Source organism: Schistocerca cancellata, chromosome 4, assembly GCF_023864275.1.
Source record: "Schistocerca cancellata isolate TAMUIC-IGC-003103 chromosome 4, iqSchCanc2.1, whole genome shotgun sequence".
Taxonomy (NCBI): domain Eukaryota; kingdom Metazoa; phylum Arthropoda; class Insecta; order Orthoptera; family Acrididae; genus Schistocerca; species Schistocerca cancellata.
In genome coordinates, this window is record NC_064629.1 from 522629143 (window position 1) to 522654784 (window position 25642).

General features: G+C 41.0%; 1 protein-coding gene across 1 annotated transcript in view; it reads right to left on the reverse strand.

The window, feature by feature from the left end:
* Positions 1-25642, reverse strand: part of LOC126183294 (activator of 90 kDa heat shock protein ATPase homolog 1) — a 93889-nt gene that overhangs the window by 18060 nt on the left and 50187 nt on the right. Inside the window, exons 3-4 of the mRNA XM_049925133.1 lie at positions 19854-19933; positions 2303-2502 (exon numbers count right to left, since the gene is read on the reverse strand). Coding sequence (XP_049781090.1) covers positions 2303-2502; positions 19854-19933 — 280 coding nt within the window. The remainder of the gene's footprint in view (positions 1-2302; positions 2503-19853; positions 19934-25642) is intronic.

A 25642-nucleotide genomic window follows, 5' to 3' on the forward strand; every position in this document is an offset into this window, starting at 1 on the left:
TCCCACCTCGTCTTCATCTACCTCCTCTTCTGTTTCTAAAATCCTGCCCTCAAATTCAACTGTTCATCCAATAAAACACACTGAAACTCCTTCCAGAACAAAAGATAATATTTGACACCATCATATAAGCTGCAGCCAACCAATCTCGTGAACTGCACTTTTTGGACACCCAAAGTACTAGAAAAACTTACTTTTTGGCTAAAACATGTTCCAATGGCCATACTGTATTAGCTTTTGGCTCTTCAGGCACTGCTACCATGCTGATGGAAGGAGAAAAGCACATTCGAATATTAAACTGTCACTAAACATGCAATTCACAGAAAACCCAACATATAACATTTCGAAAACATATAACATTTCGAAAACACCAGGAACAAGAAAAGTTCTTCAGGCATGCCAATCATTGTATGGGATGAATGTACAATGGCTCACAAGAGGTCACTGGAACCATAAGTTGATACACTGAACAACTTGGGAAATAATCAGGTTCCATTTGGTGGAGCATTGGCATTACTATCCAGTGATTTCAGGCAGACGTTTCCAGTCATTGTCATGTCCAATACCAGCTGATAAATTGCATGCCTCCTTGAAATATTCAACTTTCTGGAGTGCAGTAAAAAAATGCATTTAATAACAAATATGAGAGTTTATCTTCAAACATTTTGAATATAATTACTCAAGGTCAGTAACTCCAGAAATAGGAAACATCACCTTCCCATCTACTTTCTGCAACATAATGAATTCCGAAGTGCCAAAACGAATTATCAAAAATCACACATGGCTCAGTGAAGAAATATTCTAGTGGCTAAACAATGTGGACTTCTAAATAGAATTGCAGGTGAAATAGTGACGCACAACTCCATTGGCTCTCTAGTGAGCTAAAGTGAAATAGTGAATTTTTCACAGCAATTTCTTAATTCTCTCTCTGTTTCCAGATCACCATCGCACATCTGAATTTGAAAATTGCAGTGCCAATTATATTATTCTGAAACTTCAATTAGCCAAAGATACGCAATGGCACCCAATTAGCAGTTAAAATTTGATGAACAATCCAACTGAGGCAACAATTCTGAGTGCATCTCATAAGGGTGAAGACATACTACTTCCACGAATACCACTCATTCTAACCAAGATGGCATTCGAGTTCAAACGAGTCCAATTTTCAATGTGTCTTGTGTTCACCACGACTATTAATTAAACACAAGGGCTCTCTTTGAAAATGCACAGTGTGAATTTAAAAAAAATTGCTTCTCTCATTGGTAAGTATATGTCTCATGCTGAGTCTGTAAACCATGTAATCTTTATGTAGAAAATAAATAAACAAAAAATTGTCAAACCACTTTTTTTACAATAAAAAAATGATTTTCTGAGAAAACATTCTTTTTCCTTCCTTTCCTTTCCTTCCACACAGTCACAGTAACTTAAGACAGGGTATTGAACTGAACGATGTGCTTTCACAGTGAATTTGTCTTCACTGCGTTTAGGTAGTTTTTTATAGTTCAGCCTCGGGTCACACAAATCATTCATTACCAATCCTGACTTGTTAGCAAGTTTGCTTTAAAAAAGAATATAGTGAAAAACTACATTTTACAAATGAGTTACTGTGTAACATTCAATCTAGTTTCCTAATGCTGTATTTTTTTTTTTCTTTTAAAAAATGTGTGATGATTACTTGCTACGAAGATGGAACTGGTAATGATACCACATTTGTTTGACCTGAGACTGAAATATTACAATAGAAACTGTTTAGATGCTTGTTATTGTGTTCCCCTCAAGTAGAATGACTAGTCTGTGTTGAGGCTTTGAATCAATAGGGGAAGCATGCTCAGATGGCGTAATTTGTAGTACACAGTTCAAGAAATTTGGGGATCTAAATTTGCATCCCACAGTGGCACACAGTTTTAATTTGTCACATACAACCTCCATAGCAAATACTCTGCTTGGTTTAAATGTATTTATTTTAATCCTAAAACTGAAGATACTTTTAATTGGTTTTAAAATGTACATCAAACAAACTTTTGCACTACCTATCAGCACACCAATTTGTAAATTTAAGCTTCCTGCATGTAAAATTATCAATACCTGAGAAACTACAAATGTGAAATCTAAGCAGTGCTATTACCTGTAGACCCTGCTATGAATCACATCTCTCATCACAGATCTTCAAGCAAAATATTTATGTCGACTACTAATGACCATAAAAACATTTTTAACATACATCAAAATGCTTTTAAATAGTTCTCACACTTCATCATCAATAAAATGTCAAAAAACTCAACATTATTATAAATATAAAACTTACATCAACTTCTGATGCATCATACTCTTCACTCAAATTAGGAATTTCTGCCGTGCCTTCTATTTCTGTGTTCTTTGAATCAAGAAGACAACCTTTCCATTTTAGCTTCAATTCCCATTCATAAAAAAATATTAATTTCCCTTTTCTGTTGTTTGCTACTGCTTCTCCCTCACATTTCTCCACCTCTGTTATACGACATTTAGCTGTGAAATAAATAAAACTTTACTGAAGTCTTGCTGCTTATTTGGCTACGCATACAAATGTTTGACATTAAGATAAAAATAAGTAGCACATAACTATTGATACCTTGTGTTACAGCAGAGGTATCACAAATTTTAATTATTTTAAGATAGCTGAAAGGGGGGGAGGAAGAGGAGGAGGGGGGAGTGAGTGAGAGAGAGAGAGAGAGAGAGAGAGAGAGAGAGAGAGAGAGAGAGAGAGAGAGAGAGACACAGGGATCTTTTGCTTACAAGGGAGAGAGCACAAACAAAGCATAATAAGGGAACAGCCCAGTAGTTGCCTAAACTGGTTTAGGTATAATAGCAAAGATTTAGATGCGTGTTCAAATCGGGAAGTCAGTCACACTCTTAATAAATGGAACTGAAACCTTACTTGGTTTCAACACTAGATCTGAACAAAATCTAATAAATAAAGCTTTAGAGCAATAAAAAGCTTACCACAGTTAGATTTTCAGTTTAAGACCATTTCAGGTACAGTTTTATATTTTCTTTCTTACGCTGATCAACTGAAACATCAAGCCTTCCCTAACTAATACGAGCCTTAAGTTTCCTACCCATGTAATACTGTAAGTACAGTATTTTGGTGGATATCACATAACAGATATTGAATACTACACTTTCATTATTCAATAATATCACCGAATGGCAGCAGAAGCACTTTCTTTCATGACAGAAAAATGATAATTTGCATAATTTCTTACAGTAATGAGAGCAGAGAGATTGTGAAGTACTGCTGTTTATTATTTGTGGCAACTTCTTACCCATCTACATCTACATCCATACTCTGCAATCCACCATACAGTGCGTGGCGGAGGGTACCTCGTACCACAACTAGCATCATCTCTCCCTGTTCCACTCCCAAACAGAATGAGGAAAAAACGACTGCCTGTATGCCTCTGTACGAGCCCTAATCAGCATAAAGAGTCTTTTCCCCCCTTTGGTGTCTGAAGCACAGTTGCAACATTGCATATGTTGTGTCCTATGTTTTCATACTAAGACATGCCAATATTTTATCAGTATATGCCACTATTTATGATACCAGAACAAAATGAAATGAATACTTACACTATTTGGGGCATAAAAGGAGTACAGCTTCTCTGCAACATGTAAACAACTGCTGTGGGGCCGACAGACAACTTTTTCAAAAATCCCTTCATTAGGAGAAAAATGAAAGACAACAGGAAAATGAAACAGTAAAATGAATCTGTTCCTGGATCGAAAGGAGCACTGAGTACAGAAGTAATAAAGGACATCCAGTAAAGTTTAAAATTTCAGCATACTACTACCAAACAGCTGTTGATAACAGTCAGTTTCCAGTACAATAACTGAGGAGGGGAAGGAACAGGGAAGCAAGGAAATTTATGATGAGAATGTAGAAGCCAAGAGAGAAAAATACTAGTGTCAATGAAGACAAAGAGAATAGCAACAGCTGTAAAGCTGATGTTATCATCTCTTAACATTTAGAATGCTGGTATTGGGAGGAGGAAATGCCATGTTCCCGCTGTTATATTTCACAGTGTTCTCTGTAAGCAATAATTAAAAGGTGCAGAAAGTATCATGCTCATCCATAACCCAGCCGTTGTATGTCAAATACAGGAAAACATTTACTGTCCAACTGATGCATCACATGTTGCAGCTCGTCCTACTGTTAATTAAACAGTGTGGATCATCCACCGCCTTTCATCTCTTCTGAATGAAGATTTAACGTCCTTTTGACAATGACATCACTGGAGACAGAACAAGCCCAGATAGAACTGGAGTTAGGTGTAGGAAATCGAAAATGTCCTTTTCAAAGAAACCATCCTGACAATCTTAACAGATTGAAGGAAACTACATCAAATCTAAATGTGGATAAGTGGACAGGGATATGGACTCTTGCTCCTTCTGAATTAGAGTAATTCTACAAAGGGACTTCACAAAACAAGTTACACATTATTGTGTTAAGTGAATTAACTTTTACTGAATGCTGCACTACACTTCAAAGCGACAAATACACGATACTGTTTTTCAACTTAGTCACAAAGTATCTGTAAGCAAAGGACTGCATGTTCTACCAATCACTCAAGTCCTCATTCACACAGGTCTGCTCCATGGTCACAGAAGCATTAAGTGAGCCTTCCCAAAATCTCTTTTCCCTCACATTCTTTCAACTTGTCAAAAAGATTGTGCAAGATCTGGGCTTCCCAACTGGCAACACCCACACCTGTGTGGCCTTGTAATGAAATGGTGCCAACAATTTGACCAAATGGAAGCAATACTACATTTGGCCCATATACAGGCAGAATTTCACAGTGGATCTGCGTGTAATTTTGACAGAAAGAATCTTACTGTCCCATGTACTTCAACTTTGGAGCATGTTTCCAGCTGCCACATCATTTCCATTTGTACTCTATGATGCATCTGCTAACAATTATGTAGCAGAAACGTTTCTGCAGAAAACTCTAAACATATACTCTTCTAACAATACACCACTCTTGTTGCACAATGCTCTTAGTGTGGGACAAGGGTAACTTACTTTCTGAAATCAATATTATATGGGGGGGGGGGGGGGAGGGGGGGGGGGGGGAACCACCAACTCTCACACCTAACCACTGCCTCTGGCTGCCAGAAAAAGCACTCATGTGTGTGTGCACGAGTTGAGTTTGCATGAAAATGGGTGTGTGTTGTCTACTTCATAATGTCTTTTGGCTGAAAGCTCACTTGTTTAGCAGTCTTTGTTGTGTGTGTCTGCAACTCAAAATCTCCACTATATGATGAGTAGCAATCTGTCTTCATAAAAAGACTAATTATTCCATCCTGGATTTCCCACTGTTTTACTTTTTGAAGTCCCTATACATGACCACTGCACCACCTCAACACAGCATTTTTTTTCCACACAATCCAACACTCATTGCTTTTTACAAACCAAATTAATACAGCAAGATAGGTTGGTTTAAATACCTAAAGGCAAACTATAAAGTCAGCTTTGAGAAACGAGTGATCATCAAACAGTGCCAAAATCAATAACTTATAAGTAGATATCCTTGGTGCAACAAAGCAGCTAAATCACTTAATAAAGGCAAAGCTTCTGATCCAGACTGTATACTAATTAGGTTCCTTTCAGAATATGCCCATACAATAGGTCCACACTTAGCCATCATATACAACCATTTGTTCCACAAAAGACCTGTACCTAGAGACTACAAAGTTTAGCAGGTCTCACTAATACTCAGGGAAGAGCACAGGAATAATCCGCTGAATGACAGAAACCTGTCACAGACGTCTATTTGCAGTAGGATTTTGGAACACATTCTAAGAAAAATAGGTATTAAGCAACTTCTCATCTAATTGCATGCCTACAGAGTATCATCTCAGTTGTGTGACTGGATTTGTGATTTCCTGTTGGAGAGAACACAGTTCGTAATAACTGACGAAGTCATCACGCAAAATGGAAGCAATATCTCCTGTTCCCAAGGATGTGTTGTAGGTCCTCTGCCTTTCCTGATATACATAAACAATTTATGAGAACCTGTACAACCCTCTTATATGATGATGTCATTTACCATTATATGATGTTGTCATTTACCATCTAGTAAAGTCTTCAGAAGATCGCCGGCCGGAGCGGCCAAGCGGTTCTAGGCACTACAGTCTGGAACCGCGCGACCGCTATGGTCGCAGGTTCGAATCCTGCCTCGGACATGGATGTGTGTGATGTTCTTAGGTTAGTTAGGTTTAAGTAGTTCTAAGTTCTAGGGGACTGATGACCTCAGAAGTTAAGTCCCATAGTTCTCAGAGCCATTTGAACCATTCAGAAGATCAAAATTGCTTGCAAAATAATTTAGACAACATATCTGTATGGCACGAGAAGTGGAAATTGAACTTAAATAATGAAAAGTGTGAGGGCATCCATATGAGTACTAAAAGGAGTAAAGTAAATTACAATTAAAATGCATGACAAATCACACAAACCTGAAGGCTGTAAATTCAACTAAATACCTAGATATTATCATTACAAACAACAAATTGGAACCATCATATAGATAACGTTGCAGGGAAGGTGGAACAAAGATTGTGTTTTATTCGCAGAACCTTTACAAGATGCAACAGATATACTACATATATTGCCTACACCACTGATATGATTTGCAAGTTGGGGTGGCAATATTTAAAACAAATACTTTTTTGTGGTCAGATTTTTCCACAAAATTTCAAGCTCCAACTTTTTCTTCCAAATGTGAAATAATTTGTTGATGCCCGTCCACATAGGAAGAAGTTACCATTGTTACAAAATGAGAAATCAGAGCTCACATGGAAAGATTTAGAAGTTTATTTTTCCGCACAATGTTAGAGACAGGAACAGCAGAGAAACTATCAAAGTGGTTCAATGAACCCTCTATAGGCTCTTGAGGGTGAAATGCAGAGCAGTCATGTAGATGTAGATTATAACAGAGATTTGCCCACTGGAAGAAAAGTTTCGCAGTACCTCCATTTGGTAGTGGTGTGACTGACAGTACTGTTTTACATGATGACTCATTCCCAAAGGAGCAAATAGTATAATTTTTTTCCTGTAACTCAGTGAGCTAATGGAAGCATTTTGTGAGTATTATGGATAGAATCAAGATCTATGACACAGCCACAGGAAATTACTTACACATAACAGTGAACTGAGAGCATCTATACAAGGTGTAGGTCATGTACAGGTGGAGTTAGAGAAGCGACAGGAAGTGTATGGGTGAAGGTTCTTCCAGAATAAGAGCCGAGGCAGAAGATGTACTCCGGAACTCGCTCTTCCCTTTTTGCACCAACACCATGAGAAGATAATGTAAAGGAAAAAGGCATTAACATATTATAAATGACAAGAACAAACCACACAGATTTCAAGTATTGGGAGGTAAAGAGCTGGGTGAGGAAAGGAAGAACTCCCAACACAGGTCTCTTACTCTAATTGTTGGTGTTTCCTCATTTTCTAATGAATCATAAGAGGATAGTAATTATGGTTCTCTGAAAGTAGCACATAACAATAATGTACTTAAAAGTTCTTGACAACATATCTTAAGATGTAAAACATGCTTCTACAAATCCTACCAACAGGGCATGCAGAAAGCTCCAGTCACAAAGTGGACTCAGCAACAGCCAGAATCCAGTAGGTCTAAAACAGAAGGTGCTTCTGACCCATAAGACACAAATCCATCATGTAATCAGGTCAAAATTAAAGACTGGTAAAATTTTACAAGGACCAGTAGATATCCTCCCCAATAACGATCTCCACGTAAGAGTAGGAAATTTAATTTACACTTACAGGTTGTCTCCTCCATGTTACTTGCAGTAACTATGTCAGTTTATTGTCAAACATCAGTGCTAAGAACTAAGTCTTTTACGACTTTCAGTCACCGATTACTCAGATATAATTCAGTGTATGGGTGCGCAGACTGAATTCTGCAGAAGTTTGCATGGGATTCTTAGTTGCAAAACTATACCCATATCCTTACAAATGGCCCTTTAAAAATTACATTCTGCTGGGCACGGCAACTTAAAATTTCAGTAAAGACAGAAGCTGGCAACAAATGAGACCAATAATACATTCAATCCCACAATAGCAGCAATTCCATTTAATACATATACATATTTATTGTATAGGACAATACAAACTCTTAAACTGGAAACAGTAATGGGATTTTTTTTTAAATTAAAAGTTAGTGGAATACCTCAGAAACACAATTATGTAATGAACCTGAAATGCAAGACTGTCACCAGGAGTCAAGTGCAAAGGTCTCCTTGACACAGGACTACAGTCGAAGGTTGTGGATCTGAACATTCAAGCTCTGCACAGCAATGGGAAAAGCGTATTTGTTGTTTACACACAGCAACAAAATTGGATGGACCATTGGTTCCAGAAGGTTGCCTAAGATAGAAATTAAACTGAATAGTCCGTAGCTTTTCTTTTTTATCAGGTTCCAATATTGGTACAATAATAGCTTTTGTCCACAGGGTAAAGAAAAACTCCCTCTTCCTTCATCTTGTGAAACAACATCATGTGTTTCCAGAATGAGATTTTCACTTTGCAGCGGAGTGTGCGCTGATATGAAACTTCATGGCAGATTAAGGCAAAGGTCCCGAGTTTGAGTCTCAGTCGGGCACACAATTTAAATCTGCCAGGATGTTTTAACATCATATGTTGTTTGCTGTTCATTTAAGTGGTTAGGCATTTGAGCTTGGGAAGATATCTTTGCACTCTGCTAGTCCACAGTTAAATCAATCTATAAAACGGTTGTCATACTACATTCTGTTAGAAATTGGCGGCAAGTAAAATCTTGTTGAAAGTGATATTTCATCATAGTACACTGATAACAACTGGGTTGTATTGAAAGGATTGAAGTACTGCTCAGTTGTCCAAACCCTCAGGTATTCTGGCTGGTGAATATTGTCATTGATGTTTCAGTTTTGCCCACACCTAGGCAGTTGCTGTATGGGTATTCATTGTTCACCAAGTCAAGATATTGTTACCAGCAATTGCACTTCCATTGATTTAATAATATGCTTTTACTCTTAGTCATTTATATTAAATATTATTAGTGGAGAGACCTCTTCATCACTTTACTCCTCTGTCTGTTTCAGACAGTCTCAGTTATTTCTAGAGAACATCAGGCTACAAACTTGGACCGGGAAGGTCCGGAAGACTAGCGTATTACATTATCTGTTGAATGAGTAATAAAATTTGTTGTTTCTTGCACTATCATGTCAATATCCATTTCTTGAAATATCACGATACAGGCTTCTGAGGAGTGGGCATTTAATTTCACAGGCAGCACCTCAACGGATCTGTGGGGGTCTAGTGTGGTTGATAAAATTATCAACTCATCGTCATTGCTCCACAAAATATTGAGGTAGAGAGATGCTCAGTGTTTGGGGAAAGATTCCAGCTATTAAGCACTTCTCATAGTGAATCCCAGTATAATGAAACCACATCCAGTAGTAGTAGTAGTAGTAGTAGTAGTAGTAGTAGTCATCCAATAGTGGCCCCGTGTTATAGCTACAGTGGGAGTGCATCAGGAGTAAACTGCAAGTTGCATGCTTATTACTTTGGATGGGATAATGGCACATTTGTTTCTAAGGATTTCCTGGAGATAGCGTTTGTATGGTGTCATAATGACCTATGGCTACAAAACATTGTACACAATGTACCCTTCACAAAATCGTTCAGTGATGCAGGTGCTAAAAATTATTTCCTCAATGGTGGATAAGGACAGAGAGGTACATTGTAGCATTTCTCATGTAACAGATTGGTAGGTGTCTGTGAGAAGCTGTCAAAAATTTAAGGATTTATTGGCTAATCACCATGCACAGATGCTTAAAATTGCAAGTGAAAAAGCCTGATGGCACAAGATGGGGTTGAAAGGTGAAGGACCAGAGACAGCTCACCCTTTCCTATACATTTAGCACAATACAAAGCATGGATATGATTTTGGAAGACCACCACCAAGTCTGTCATATTGAAAGTACATACATCAGCAAGCCAGCAGTGACATTTTCCAGCAATGGCAAGAGTCAATCATGTGAAAGCTGCAGCTAGCAGGTGACTGTTACGAAGCTTCTTGCGCTACAACAATGATCTCTAAAGGGCAGAATATCACAGCTGAAACCAGTACTTGTAATAGGAAAGCAGTGATTATTGTCCAATAAATAAAATATTGAAAGAGGATAAGTTTTCACTCACAGCTTTCTGACATGCCAATTACAATATATTTAACAATCAGTAAACATGTCCAGTTAGGGCAGAATTTATCATACCAGTACTTGTGGTACACAGGGGTTCACAGGAGGCAGCACGAATATTAGTTAGTTTGGATGAATGGAGGATTGATCGGTTGGGGGTTAGGGGACTACAGCAAGGTCAGCAATCTCTCTGTCAAGGGATAGTTCATCCGGAGTTAGTGACATCTGCCAGAAATATGATCAGATGATGGTGTGTGTAGGAGTAGTAAAAGCACAGAAGGTAATATTGATGCCAGAATTAGGAAATAATTGACAGAAAAAAATTGTATTAATCAGGCCAGTACATAGGTCAGAGCTGACAAGAGGTCATCTGTGGCAAGGTAAATCCCACCCACATCCGACCCCCCCCCCCCACCCACCATGCCAATCCAATTAAGGGCAAAGAGAGTTGCAAAGTAAAAAATGCTTTCTACACAGGAGATTTCTACCAGTAAAAATGGAATTTAAAATAAGAATAAAAGTGCAACTGGTGCTGTTTTTTTATTCCAACTCAATACCACAGCCTGCATCGTCATGCTCCATATGCTGGAATTAAACTAAAAATGAGAAGACTAAAAACTTAAACATCAGCTGACCTGTAAATAATAAAAACAGTGAGAGAAATAATAAAAGCAACAGGTGGGTGGCACCTGGCAACTACCACCAAGGGCTCCACACACAATAGGAGCCATCCCTCCAGCAGCTGTCCCACCACTAAGCCATTATAATCAAAATTAATAGAAAGGAACAGCACCCACTACTCAGCGGAGTGTTACCCCTAAAATGGAATATAAGGAGTGTGGCAGTGAAAGGGGAAAACCGCATTTAATGCAATTCAAACAGTAAAAGGGGGATGACAGAGGCAGATGGGAAAGGAGGTAGAGTCTAGGTTCCCCAGACCCAGCATTCAACGGGAGATGCCCCAACCACCTTGCCCCTGCCCTGAAGTTGGTTTAAAATGTTACATCTGAGAATAAAAACCATTTTCATGGGTAAAACAGAACTGTTCAACTGTGTGCGATTTGTCCACCAATATTAGAGGCAAAGAATCTCTAAGAACATGCTTCACGTGGAGAGCCAAAAGAAGAGGCAATTTCAGAGGAATACGTGAGACTAAGGCTCTGCAATCACAACATAGGGATGGCTCATTACATAAAATAAAACTATGGGTTACTCTGGTAGGACCGGTGTGGAGGCAACTTATGGCCATTGATTCTTCCCAGAAGTAACTTAAGGAGGACTGCCATGCAGCAATTGTCTCCTTGATAGTATGGAGTTTATTAGAGGGGGAAAGTGGCACACCAAATGTGCTTCAGGGATCATGAAAGTGAATGTTTGACAATGAATGCTTCTCTAGCCAAATGGTTGGCCAGTTCATTCCCAGGGATACTCTCATGATTTGGGACACAGATAATGGCAACTGAGCAGGCAGTTTGACTAAGGTACAAGATAAGGTCGTGAATAGCAGATATAACAGTCTGACAAGAGCAACAGTGATCAATAGCCTGGAAATTGTTCATAGAATCACTAAAAATTAAAATGCAATTGATGGAGGGCCTTTCTTTTTTAAACATATGACTGTTAGTGGCTATAAGTTCTGCCATAAAAATACTAAACAGTCCCAACAACAAATGATGTTCCCTACTGCCTTGACACAAAAGCACATCCTGTCCTCTCCATGGTTTTAGGGATGTCAGTGTAAATGATGGTACTACCTTGATACTCCTGAAATGAGAGGGACAGACATAGGGGCAACAAACTTTATAACCTTGAAATAGATAAATCCTAATTCATGCTCTGGGTATTTACCATGGAGCAGTGTGACAGAAAACATGGGGAGCTTATTCCGAGGAGGTTAGGCGGAGGTCCCAGCAGAGGGCCTCGAGGTTCATTCCAACTGGTAATTCCACCACAGGGCAGGTGTCTTGGGTCGATGTCACTCGTATGCAAAAGTAGTCTACTAAGTTGGACGGTTAGAAAATCGTCGGATGGTGATTCCACAAGTGAACAAGAGTTGGTGCAGACAGAACTGAAGAAGGAAGACGCACTTTTGGCAAGGGCACACTCTACAGGACTATTCCAGAAGGTGCCAGATTTACTCCACAATGACCAACTGGGGCAAACAACTTCAAAGCTGAAGATTGTCAAACTATAAACCTGCCCAATCTGAATGAGACCAGGTTCTGGTAAATATCGAAGAGAGTAAACACAATCCACTCAAGAGGTGTGGGCAAGGAATCTGGCAGCTTTAAGCTTTCACACACAGCTAGCCTTTTGTTGAATATACAGCAGCTAAATAAGCTTTTTATCAACGAAGAGTCCCAAAACTCAGGATTGTGTAAAAACGCCCACACACTGGGTCCGTAAATAGAGTTCTGGTTCATGATCACCTGTCTTGTTGTGACAAATGCGTGACCTGCATTTTTCCAGGAGATAATTGGAAACCATAAGGAAAGATCCAAGCAGAGGCTCTTCGGATGGCTCCTAAAAGCTAGTATCCAGTCAAAACTACAAAGGAATACCTACATCAAATGCCAAATTCACTGACGTACAGCACTGAGTGACGAGTAGCCCGATGATCACTAGCCCATCTATAGACCCAACTATGGATTCAGTTGGTTCGAGATCGCAGGAACGTCTGCGATGAATTCACTGAGCTATGGTCCAACCCCAATGGCAGTGCGAAGAATTGCAGTGAGTGTCACTGCTGAAGTTAGAAAGCCAAACTCTCAAATCTCTGGGTAACCAAATCAATGGATAAATGATTCCTTGGGAAACTGAAGCTATTGATATAAACTCCATGACACAAATCATACAAAAAATTGTTATGATGAAAAGTTACACTCTCAGCAGGTTGGTTGGTTGGATTAAAAGAAGGGGGAAAGGGACCAGACTACAAGGTCACCAGTCCCTTGTTCCCAATAAAACAATGCCACACGTGTGAGAATAAAACAAACGAGACTGACAACTCAAAACAGAAGGAAAAAAAAAAATAAAAAAAATCACAAAAACGATGAAGGGCAACAAACATGTAAATGGACTAAAAGGGAAAAGAAAACCACAGACACCCAAGAAAGGGCATGAAGAAATTAAAACAACAAAGCAGATTACCATGGCTGGCTGACCATGAGAATAAAAAAGGAGAAGCCAGCCACTCTGCAACACATTAAAACCTCCACCCTAAAAGCACTAGGGTGGAGGACACAGAGGGACAAAGAACATGCACTAAATCTTAGATCAAATGATAAAACCCACCCTCACAAATAAAAAGACGATCATGTGTCAGACAAAATTAGTGACAACAAATCCGGTAACCCAAGACTTTGTTGCTGGGCAGTCAAAGTGGGACAGTGCACCAGAATATGGTCCACTATGAACCGGGCACCGCTCTGACATTCAGGTGGGTCTTCACAGCACAGGAGGTAACTGTGGGTTGCCCACCAAGTGTGCCCAATGTGGAACCGGCAGATAACAACTGATTACCTGCGAAAGGCCCGCACAGAAGACTTCTACACATTCATAGTCTCCTTAATGACACGCAGTTTGTTGTGTGTACTGTTATGCCATTCCGTCTCCCGAAGCCGAAAAACCCTACAAGCGTACGTCAAAATGCAGCAGTTTCCGCATAGTCGGTCGGCAAGATCACTGCCTGGGATGCCGAAATGTCCTGGGGTCCACAAAAACACCACTGAACGATGGGACCGGTCCAGGGCATAGATGGACTCCTGGATAGATGCTACCAAAGGATGGCGACGGTAGCACTTGTCGATGGCTTGTAGGCTGCTCAAGGAGTCAGTACACAGAAGAAACGATTCCCCGGGGCATGAACGGATATACTGAAGTGCACGAGAGATGACCATGAGCTCTGCAGTGAATACACTGCAGCCTTCGGGCAAGGAATGCTGTTCAAAATGGCCTCTGTGGACGTAGACAAAGCCAACAAAACCATCAGCCATCGAGCCACCTGTGTAAGCCACTTCAGAGCCATGGAACACGTCAAGAATCTAGAGGAAGTGACAATGGAGAGCGATAGGAGTAACTGACTACTTAGGGTCATGCATAAGGTTCAGACGAATCTGTGGCCTAGGTGTACACCATGGAGGTGTAAGCAAATGGACCTGGATGGGAGGTGGTAAAGGGAACGACTCCAGTTCAGACAGAAGGGATCACACACGATCCGCAATCATTAGCCCTGACCTGGGCTGCCGAAAGGGGAGATGAAATGCCGCGGGGTGGAAAAAGGAGATAGTAATTTATATGGTCAGGAGAACTATGAATGTGTGCAACGTAACTGGTGAGCAGTTGTGCATGTCGGATCCGCAATGGAAGGACTCTGAACTTCACATGGATGCTGGCCACCGGACTTTTTCTAAAAGCTCCTGTCGCTAGGTGAATGAGACAATGGTGCACTGGGTCGCGTACATGCAACACTGAGGGCATCGCCGAACCACACATCCAACTCCCATAGTCAAGGGGAAATTGAACAAGGGCTTTGTAGAGCTGCAGTAGAGTAGAGCAATCTGCACTCCAGTTGGTGTTGCTCAAACAGTGGAGGGCATTGAGGTGCTGCCAGCACTTCCGCTTAAGCTGACAAAGGTGAGGTAGCCCAGTCAATCAGGCATCGAAAACAAGTCCTAAGAATTGATATGTCTCCACTACAGTGAGTGGATAGTCATGAAGGTAAAGGTCTGGTTCCGGATGAACGGTACGATGCCGACAGAAGCGCATGACCCACGACTTAGCGGCCGAAAACTGGAAGCTGTGGGCGAGAGCCCATTACTGCGCTTTGTGGATGGCTGCCTGTAGGCACCGCTCAGCAACACCAGTGCTGGTGGAGCGGTATGAACTGCAGAAGTCATCTGCATACAGAGAGGGTGAAATGAACGGCCCTACAGCTGCTGCTAGACTGTTAATGGCCACTAAAAATAGTGATATACTCAATACAGAGCCCTGCGGGACCCCATTCTCCTGGATGGGGAGGGGGTGGGGGGTGGGGGGACTATGGGAGGCACCAACTTGGACATGGAAATTACAGAGCGACAGGAAATTCTGGATAAAAATCTGGAGCAGGCCTCCGAGGCCCCACCCGTATAATATGGCAAGGATATGGTGTTGCCAGGTGGTGTCATACGCTTTGCGTAGATAAAAAAAGACAGCAACAAGGTGTTGACATCTGGAAAAGGCTGTTGGGATGGCAGACTCTAGGGACACAAAATTATTAGTGGTAGAGTGCCCCTGGCGGAAGCTGCCCTGACATGGAGCCAGTAGGTCACGTGACTCCAGGACCCAACCCAACCGCCAACACACTATACATTTCAGCAACTTACAAACAACATTGGTGAGGTTGATGGGCCAATAGCTATCTACATCAAGCGGGTTTTTGCCAGGTTTGAACCCAGAATGATGGTGCTCTCCTGCCATTGCGATGGAAAGATGCTATCGCACCACATCTGGTTGAAGATGGCAAGATGACGCTCTTAGTCAAATGAGAGATGTTTCATCATCTGACTGTGGATCCGATCCAGCCCAGGAGTTGTCTCTGGGCAATGTGCAATGACACTATGGAGCTCCCACTCCGTAAACGGGACGTTATAGGGTTCACTGTGGCATGTAGTGAACGAGAGGACTTTCATCCACTATTTGGGGGTGCGTAAGGCTTGGGGGTAGTTCTCTGACGCAGAGGCTCGAGCATAGAGCTCAGAGAAGTGCACAGTAATCACATTTGCATCAGTAGAGAGCATGCCATTGATGTTAACACCAGGGATGCCTGTTAGGGTCTGGTACCCAAAAAGACGTCTGATCTTTGTCCAGACTTGGGAAGGTGATGTATGGCACCCAATGGTCGAGACTTACATCTCCCAACACTCCTGTTTCCATCATTTTATAAACAGGACCACGGGCATGGAGCTGCTTAAAAGCTATTATGTGCTCTAGGTAAGGGTGCCACTTATGTCACTGTAGACCTTGCCAACACACTTTAATTGCCTCAGAGACTTCCGGCGACCACCAAGGGACTGTCTTTCACTGGGGTGAGGAGGAATGGAGGGGGGGGGGGGGGGGGGCACAATAAAGAGCAAGGGATCCCGTTTTCTGGCACAGAAACGATTGTAGTAGTCACCTGCTCAACTGTCACATCTACATTACCATGTGGGGCAGAATCAACTGTGACAGCAGAGGTGAAAGTTTCCCAGTCTGCCTTGTTTATAGCCCATCTGGGCAGGCGTCCATGGGCCTGATGCCGGGGCAATGACAGGAAGATGGAGAAGTGGTCACTATGACACAGGTCGTCATGTGCTCTCCAGTCCTGGGCTGCAAATTGATAAATCAATGGCTGAGTAATTAGCATGAGCCACACTGAAATGTGTGGCAGCCCCAGTATTTAATAGGCACAGATCGAACTGAGACAGTAAAGTTTCAGCATCTTTCCCTCTGCCAGTAAGCATAGTGTCACAACTCAAGAGGTTGTGGGCATTAAAATCTCCCAAAAGTAGGAAAGGTTTAGGGAGTCGATCAATCAGTGCATCTAATACATTCGGGGGTACCACACCATCTGTAGGAAGACATACATTGCAGACAGTTATTTCCTGCATCGTCCGTATTCTGACACCCACAGCTTCAAGAGGGGTTTGAACGGGCACAGGTTCACTACAGAAAGTGTTTAGGACATAAATGCAAACTCCACCTGACACACTATTGTTGTAGCTACAGTTCCTGTAATTTTTCTTATAGCCACGCAGGGGAGGGGTCCACATTGCTGAGAACCAGGTTTCCTGGAGGGCAATGCAGAAACCAGGTGTAAAGCTTAACAGTTGCCGTGGCTCAGCCTGGCGGTGGAAAAAACCGCTGCAATTCCACTGGATGACGACATCATGAGATTGGGAAGGCTTGGAACATTCAATGAGGCAGTCTATGCCTCAAGGTCACCTGCTGCCACCGACTCTTTTGCCTTAGCAGTCTATATCCACTGTGTCTGAGGGTCTGGCGAGACCTAGGTCCTCAGTGGACGCCAGAATCTCCACCCCATCCTCAGACGCAGAACTTGTAGGTTGGGGTGGTGTGGGTGCCACCGCAAGTTCCTTGTTCTTAAGGGTCTTCTTTTTCGATGTCTCGAGCTGTTCCTTGGGTTTCCCTGGCTGGGAGGACTTCACTGAATCAGTCTCCAGGACTGAGGATGAGTGTGAAGCCACTGCTTTTGGGGTCTTCAGCTACTGGCGAGTGTCATCTTTCCCACTAGCAGATACCTGGGAAGGGAATGGCCCAAGGGACCCCTTCCTAGTGAGAGGAGCTGAAGAAGCCTTACATTTCTCTGGCTCAGAAGTGGGGACTGAAATCCCCGATGGTTGAGGAGGAGCGTGGGGTGGGGATGGGGGGGGGGGGGGGGGGGGGGGGAGTGTTGCTCCCAAAGTAGATGGTGCTAGAGCAACAGGGAGGGAAATGCCCCCACCATCAAGGGGGCAGGTGTAGTCTCCCGGTTCTCAGAGGCGACAGGAATTCGAGGAACTGATGGGCCGAGAACTGTTCTCGTAGCGGTAGTCATAGCCATAGGATGTAGGTGCTCAAATTTCCTCTTAGCCTCAGTGTAGGTCAATCGGTCCAGGGCCTTATATTCCATGATTTTCCTCTCTTTCTCTAAAATCCTGCAGTCTGGTGAGCATGGTGAGTGATGCTCTCCACAGTTGACACAGATTGGAGGCGGGGCACATGGAGTATTGTGATGTGATGGACGTCCACAATCTCGACAGGTGGGACTGGAAGTACAGTGGGAAGACATCTTCCAGCACTTAAATAACTGCATCGGGGGAGGTATATATGGCTTGACATCACAATGGTAGACCATCACCTTGACATACTTGGGCAACGTGTCACCCTCTAAGGCCAAAATGAAGGCACTGGTGGCAACCTGGTTATCCCTTGGACCCCGATGGATGCGCCGGACGAAATGAACACCTCGCCACTCTAAATTGGCGCGCAGCTCCTCGTCAGACTGCAATCCCTGTGGAATATAATACTGTGGACTGTATTTAAGCTCTTATGGGGTGTGTTGGTAACAGAAACATCCCCCAACTTGCCACAAGCCTGTGACTTGACAGAGGACAAGCCCTCCACCTCCCCAAACTTGTCCTCCAAATGTTCCACAAAAAGCTGAGGCTTCATGGACATGAAAGATTCCCCATCAACTCCCATACATATGAGGTACTGGGGCAATTAAGCTTCACTGCCATCCTTAGCCTGGCATTCCTCCCATGGTGTGGCCAGGGAGGGGAACGACTTGGGGTCATATTGTCAGAAGAAGCTGAGTAGCAATATATCTAAAAACAAAGATGATGTGACTTACCAAACGAAAGCGCTGGCACGTCGACAGACACACAAACAAACACAAACATACACACAAAATTCTAGCTTTCGCAACCAACGGTTGCTTCGTCAGGAAAGAGGGAAGGAGAGGGAAAGACGAAAGGATTTGGGTTTTAAGGGAGAGGGTAAGGAGTCATTCCAATCCCGGGAGCGGAAAGACTTACCTTAGGGGGAAAAAGGGACGGGCGTGCGCACACACACACACACACACACACACACACACACACACACACACACACACACACACACACAGTATGTGTTCCGGCCGGAGGCAGTTCGCTCCGCACTCTTGTATGTGCAAGTGCTGAATACCCCTTCGTTAAGTGAAGTTAGTGTTTGTCATTCATCTAATTACACCTTCTTCTATGTGACATTATTCCTTAGCATTAAAGTTAGACTTTGCCTGCTTAGTGACTGCTGGCGGCAGATCACCAGCAAGAGATGATGTACTACAGTTCATGACCTGTCATCCACCCTGATACCACCCACTCCGACCAGGGGACCTCCCTACGGGTGCCATCCAGCTGCAGCAAAGGCCTCCTGGCAGGATGGCCATTGCTGGGAGTCCTGATGCCCCAGGGTGATGGGCATCTACTCCTTGGCATACGAGGGGAGTTAATAGTGCAGGCATCAGCAGAGCGATCCCTGTGTAGTCAGGGGACTACAACCAACAGGGTACATGGCAGCCCCACCACAATGGACTGGCTACCGTGCTGCATATGAGGTACAAATAAGTCCATGGTCATCATCGGCACAGAAAGTGACACCACATAGCACATGGTGGAAAATGCATCCAGTAAGGTGTCCTCACCCAAGAGATGGAGAATGGGCAGGACTGCAATACGATGATGAGAAAGTGAGCTGAAGATCTCAATGCACAATGGACACAATGCACCATGTAAGGTGCCCTTCCCCAATTGGCTCGCTCTTCGGGAAAATTTGGAAAAATAGAGGTCAAATCCTACAGGGGACCATCACATAACAGCCCAAACATGTGAGATTCCTAATAGTCACCCCCTTACAACAGGCAGGAATACCTCGGGCCTATTCTAACCCCCGGACCCGCAGGGGGACACACTCAGAAAGAATGTCACTCTATGAAGCCCAAGATCTATGTAAAATATTTCTCAAGCATGCATTACATCCAGCAGACCCTTCATTTGATCTTCATCATGAACAAAAACTGGATCTATAAATGAAGAATGACGTTACTTGTATTGGATACTCACCAAGTGCATTTTCAATTTTCAGACCTGTCAACAATTCTTTGAGTTTATCAACAGACCACTGGCAGGCATTCTTTTCTGTCCTAGACAAAGAAAAAAGAAATTTAATTAAATTACATGATATTGTTTTCTCCTTCATGTTTTATGAAACTTCAGCTTTGGCGAGAAGACTGTTGAGAGGAAGTACTAGATGCATATTAATAGCATTCCACTAAATGGTTCTAAAATTAGATGTGGTACCAGGAAACAAAGACCCAAAGATGTCGAATGGGGGGGGGGGGGGGGAATTCGTGTGGTACAGATTTTTGTAAAGTGGTTTTATGAACATACTAAAAAATGATGTTAGAAAGGACTCCACTCACAGCTGGTGAAATTATTGTTCATTAAAACACGACCAGTTTCACAGCTTTAAGCCATATCATCAAGTAAACCCACATGGTAAAAAGCAAAGTACAGTATCACCACATTTTGCAGATATTAAAATTAGTAAAGGAATGTCAAATATACTCACTATGTTTTTAAAGATCATAGGCATACCCATTGCTCCAGGTCAAAATTTACTTTTCAGAGAATATCGTCAATACTATGGTGAGTGATAGGTAAAGAAGTAGTGCCCCATTCATAAATATTTGCCTACATCTAAAAAGAAAAAAGGAAAGAGGCCAGATTGGTTATAAAGAACTGTCACTGCTAACGATTAGTCATAGCACAGGCAAATTACAATGTGGAAAGGATCAGGTGGCAGTGTCTTACCGACAACAGGGCAAGGCAAAAGCGGACCACGCGAATGACAGAGAGACTAGCTGGCTGGTGAAACTGAAGCTATCCATGCGGACAGTGTTACAAGTGAGAATATTATGTAATGAAATTCTATCCTCGCTTGTAAAGGTAGCAACCCAGCACTCCTAGTCATAAGTATATGACGTCACACTGTCCACATGGATAGCTTCTGTTCTGCTAACCAGTTAGTCTCTCTGTCACTCGTGCGGGCCACTTTTGCCTTGCCCTGCACTGTGTTGCCCTGCTGTCATATTGCCACCCGATTCTGATTCTTTCCACACTGTATATTACATGCCTGCACCATGACTAATCATGTTAGCAGTGACAATTCTTTATCACCTATCTGGCTTCTTTTTGTAAAAAATTTATCGTCCACTCACTATAAAATATTTTTGTTTTCTTTTTAGATGCAGGCAAATTTTAAAGACTGGGGGACTTCTTTACCTTTCGCTCACCATAGTATTGGCGATATTCCCTGAATAGCAAATTTTGACTTGGAGCAATGGGTACAATGGGTATGCCTACGATCTTTTAACATTGTGAGTATATTTTAGACATTGCTTTACTAATTGTAATATCCACAAAAAGTGGTGACACTGTACTTCGCGTTTTACCACATAGGTTCACCTGATGATGTGGCTTAAAGCTGCGAAACTGGTCGTGTTTTAATAAACAACAGCTTTACCAGCTGTGAGTGGAGTTTCTCCTAACATTGTGCCTTTCAACAGATGTTGTTGCCCTGAGTGTAAAATAGTTTGTCATACTAAAAATTCTGACCAGTGGGGTTTGAAGGTGAGGGGGGGGGGGGGCATTTAAACCTGTTTTTCTTTATTAACTCAAACTGCAGTTCCTAGAAAAAATCTGTCCCAGTACAAAATTAAACTAATTAAATTTCCTACAAAAATGTTCTATTCTGTTTTCTCTACAACTAGTAGTTTCCACATTACAGGGAATGTAAAATATCGCAGATTATTAAAAATAGTTTTTTAATGGTATAAAATTAATGTTTATTTTTAAATTAGTCAATGAAAAACAAATATTAAATATGTGAGCCACATTTAAGTACAGCAGAACTATTAGGGGATAATTATTTTGTGAATGGGCAGGGAGAAGCTAAAGGGTAGACACGTGAGGAAAGGCATGTCATCAGATTGTGCTCGTGCACTTTCACTCCTTTGTAAGACTGCAAACTGAAGAGCAAGCAGGCAAGTCCACTCCCTTTACCCAACTGCAAGACATTTCACAGACTTTCACACACTCTTCCACAGCTTGCCTTGTGACTCACTGGCAACACTATGAGGAGGCAATCCTTGAGTGGGATTAATTATTTTCTGCAAAATCTGTTAAAATGCTGAATACAGGTATTACTTTCTAATAAGAGTAACGCAAGGAAAGGACACGTGCAGATTTTATGTAAATCTCCACATGCTGTTCTACAATGCTAGAGGGGAAGTTGATTCTTAGTTGTCCTGTTCAGCAATTTTAGCACTTTCTGGGGAATATTCACAGAACCACAAAGATAAAGGAAATAGAAATCTACACACATTTGACAAAATATCCAAAAAAAGAAAAAAGAAATACAGAACAGCATACAATCCTAAATTTTATGTTAGATGTAATACGATTTTCATTGGAGATATAAATTTAATAGTGAACTGCATATCTAGTACACAAATCAAAAATGTAACAACCAGCCACAAATATGGCAAAAGTATATCATATTTTAAAAATAACATATAAAATTGTTTAATATATGTAAAAAATAATACAACCAAAAGTTATACATTAGCAGGTACATATAGATAAACTTCCTGAAAATAGCTTTATTTTACCTAGATACCACTAGTGAATGAACTATTGCTTGAAACTAGTAGCAGAAAATAAAATCTAATGAAGCAGCTCTGGTGGATATTATTACAACAGTATGCATTTCATGCAATTTGTTGAGGCTGCAAAACAGCATACACAAGAGATTCTCTCCACATTGGACAGCTAATCGTCCACATGTTCCAACATACTAGTACTACAGCTACAATAATCAACCAGCCAATCAACCCACCCATCCACCCACCCTTGTCCACATGACACCAATTAATAACTATTTTGATCTTCAGTCTCTTTGCAATCAACTTTGAGCTCCTCTAATTTCATGTCAGAATATATTTCTGTAATGACTTACTGTACACCAAATTGAGATGAATAGGAAAGGAGATGACTAATAGTAATACAACGCACCCAGCACAACTCCGTGTCTTGTGGAGTTATGTATGTAGACGTAGCATCAATTGATAGTTTCCCCCCAAGCTTTTCTCGAAATCAGTTAATACATAACTAATCTCTTCCACATAAGGTGACTTTAGGGACATCATGTAAGGATTTTTAAGTTCAGAGCCTGCCCTAAGAATTCCTACTTATATAACCAAAACATAATGTGTTAAAGTAATCTTTGAAATGTTCTACACTAACTCATTGTGTTGTCTTCCAATCTTCGAAGTAATAACTTTAATGGGGTACTGAGATTTTTATGAAAGTTTTCATCTTAAATTTGTTAAAAGCAGGCAATTTTACTTCATGCAGAAGGGTTTCCTCATCAATCTATATACATCACATAATTAAAAAAAAAAAAAACATGGCCACAGAGAGTAAGTGAGCTCTAATTCTATATCAGGAAGAGTGGGGGTCCTGCTTGTACAACGTAATACACAGTTTGTCAGATTAGAAAACATGACGAGTTTGACCCAGTTCAAACATCAATTCTAAATTATGCACCACCGGGTTGTCACACTGGCCAGCAAAAGTATGTAGATATTTTGGCACTATTGTCAACAAAAATGCCAAGCTGGATCCTTAACTAAATTTCAAATACAACACACAGAAACACACAACAAAATCTACACTATCCACAGCCTAAACAACATTCACAACTTTCCCTTTTACAATGTGGTGCCAAATATGGCAGCCACTAAAGGAGAAACCATGGAAGAAAAAAGAAGGTTGGACAAATGTGGCAGAGAGACTACTAAAGAAATGGATAGCCAAGTTAATAAGCACTAAATTTTTTTAACCTGTTAACTACATGGGTGGGGTCCGAGCAAACCCCCAAGAGACTTTGTTTATGGTTTCTATTGTTGGCAGACTACAGATTCACCATTTTAGGTATTCACAGTGTGCTGCATAGGCTTGTGACATGGATGTGTACCCTGCTCTCACAACAGTAAGTATCTGTTTCACATTGTTGCATTTCTGTAGCTCACACACGTGCTTTTATGTAGTCATTATTTACAATACGCTAATACAATAATTTGCTCTTATTACAGTATATTTATAATAATGGCTCACTATCTGTTATGAGGATATTTAACAACTGTTAGGAGGAGGCAATGACTCAGAAGGTGAAGACAGAAAGAAACAACCAAGAAGAAGAAAGATGAGTTGATGACATCAGCAATCATGATTCAATAAACAGTGAACACCTTTCTGGTCAGAGATCGAGCAAAGTGAAGGCTCTTCTTCTAATGAAGAAAAAGACGAAGAAAGCCCAGGAAACTATTTGTACAGTCAGTACAGAAATAAAAATGAGTAAATCTGCCTCACGTACATCTTTTGTGCAATAGCACCTATATTGTATGACAGTTCACTTGATTGAAAAGACCTGCTGCTTGTAAAAATGAAATTTCACCAATAGATAGTTGGGAACTGTTATTTACCAATGAGGTGATTGACACTATCCTGCACTAAACTGACAAAAAAACTTGGACAAATATTTAACTTTATTTTACGGTCATATCATGCTAAAAACGTTGATTGCTTTGAGTTACAGGCTTACCTTGGATAACTTCTGTTTATTTCAATATTCAAGTCAAATCATGAAGACATTACATCCCTATGATATGAGATATTTTACAAGGTGTAATGGGAAAAAAAATAGTTTTTATTCATTCATTTTAATGTAACCTTTGATGATACCAGTACACAAGAGAGAAAATCCACAAATTGGCCTTGACAAGAAATTTTTGGAGAGAGTATTAGCAATTGCAGCACAAACTATTCTTGTTCAGAATATTTGTGTGTTGTTGAAATGTTGGTAAAATTTCAAGGGAGGTCCTCATTCAGACTGTTTAACCTGCAAAATATGGCATGAAAATGCAGTGCATTTGCGATACGAAAACTCCTTACTTATATAATGTGTTTATATATTCTGGAAAACCACTTATCTAAAGAAAAATCCCTTTCATAGTGACAACGCAGGATGTGTTAAAAACTTGCAGAGCCATTTTATGGAACTAACAGAAATATCACTGGAAACAGTTTATTTACTCAGTTGAGTTTGTAGATAAATTATTAAACTGAGGACTAACATACGTGGGTATATGTACAAAAAAACAAACTGGAAATTCCTCTTGAGCTTTTGCCTAATAAAAGAACACACTGATTCATCAACACCTGGATTTGTACGAGACAAGACCTTTGTGCCATTCATTCCAAAGTAGAATAAAAGAGTAGTTTTATTTTGTTCTATGCATCACAAAGTATCCATAAAATAACAATCAAAGAAACTTGAAATTACAGTTCTCACAACAAAACTAAAGAAGGGGGTTGACACCTTAGATTTGAAATGCTCAAAATTACTCTTGTTCACATAGAAAAAGAAGATGGCCGAGCACAATCTTTGCTGCTGCACTGAATACTGAATATTTCTCTTGCTAATAGATATGTTCTCCCAGTTGGTTCTATTATTATTATTATTATTATTATTATTATTATTAACTTTTTTTTCCCAGACTTAAGTCTGGTTAAAAATGGAACGTGACGCGGACCTCGGTCAAGCGTGACTTCCTTGTAACTGTATGGTATATGTTATATTGCATTTAGGAACTTTCAGGTAATTGAACAAGTATCAATAATTACAGATTTTTGTAGTTGTATATATATGTTTGGATGTAGCTGTATTGCATTGATGTACTGGTGAATATTGTGAGGTATGACTCCTGTAGTTGATAGTATAATTGGGA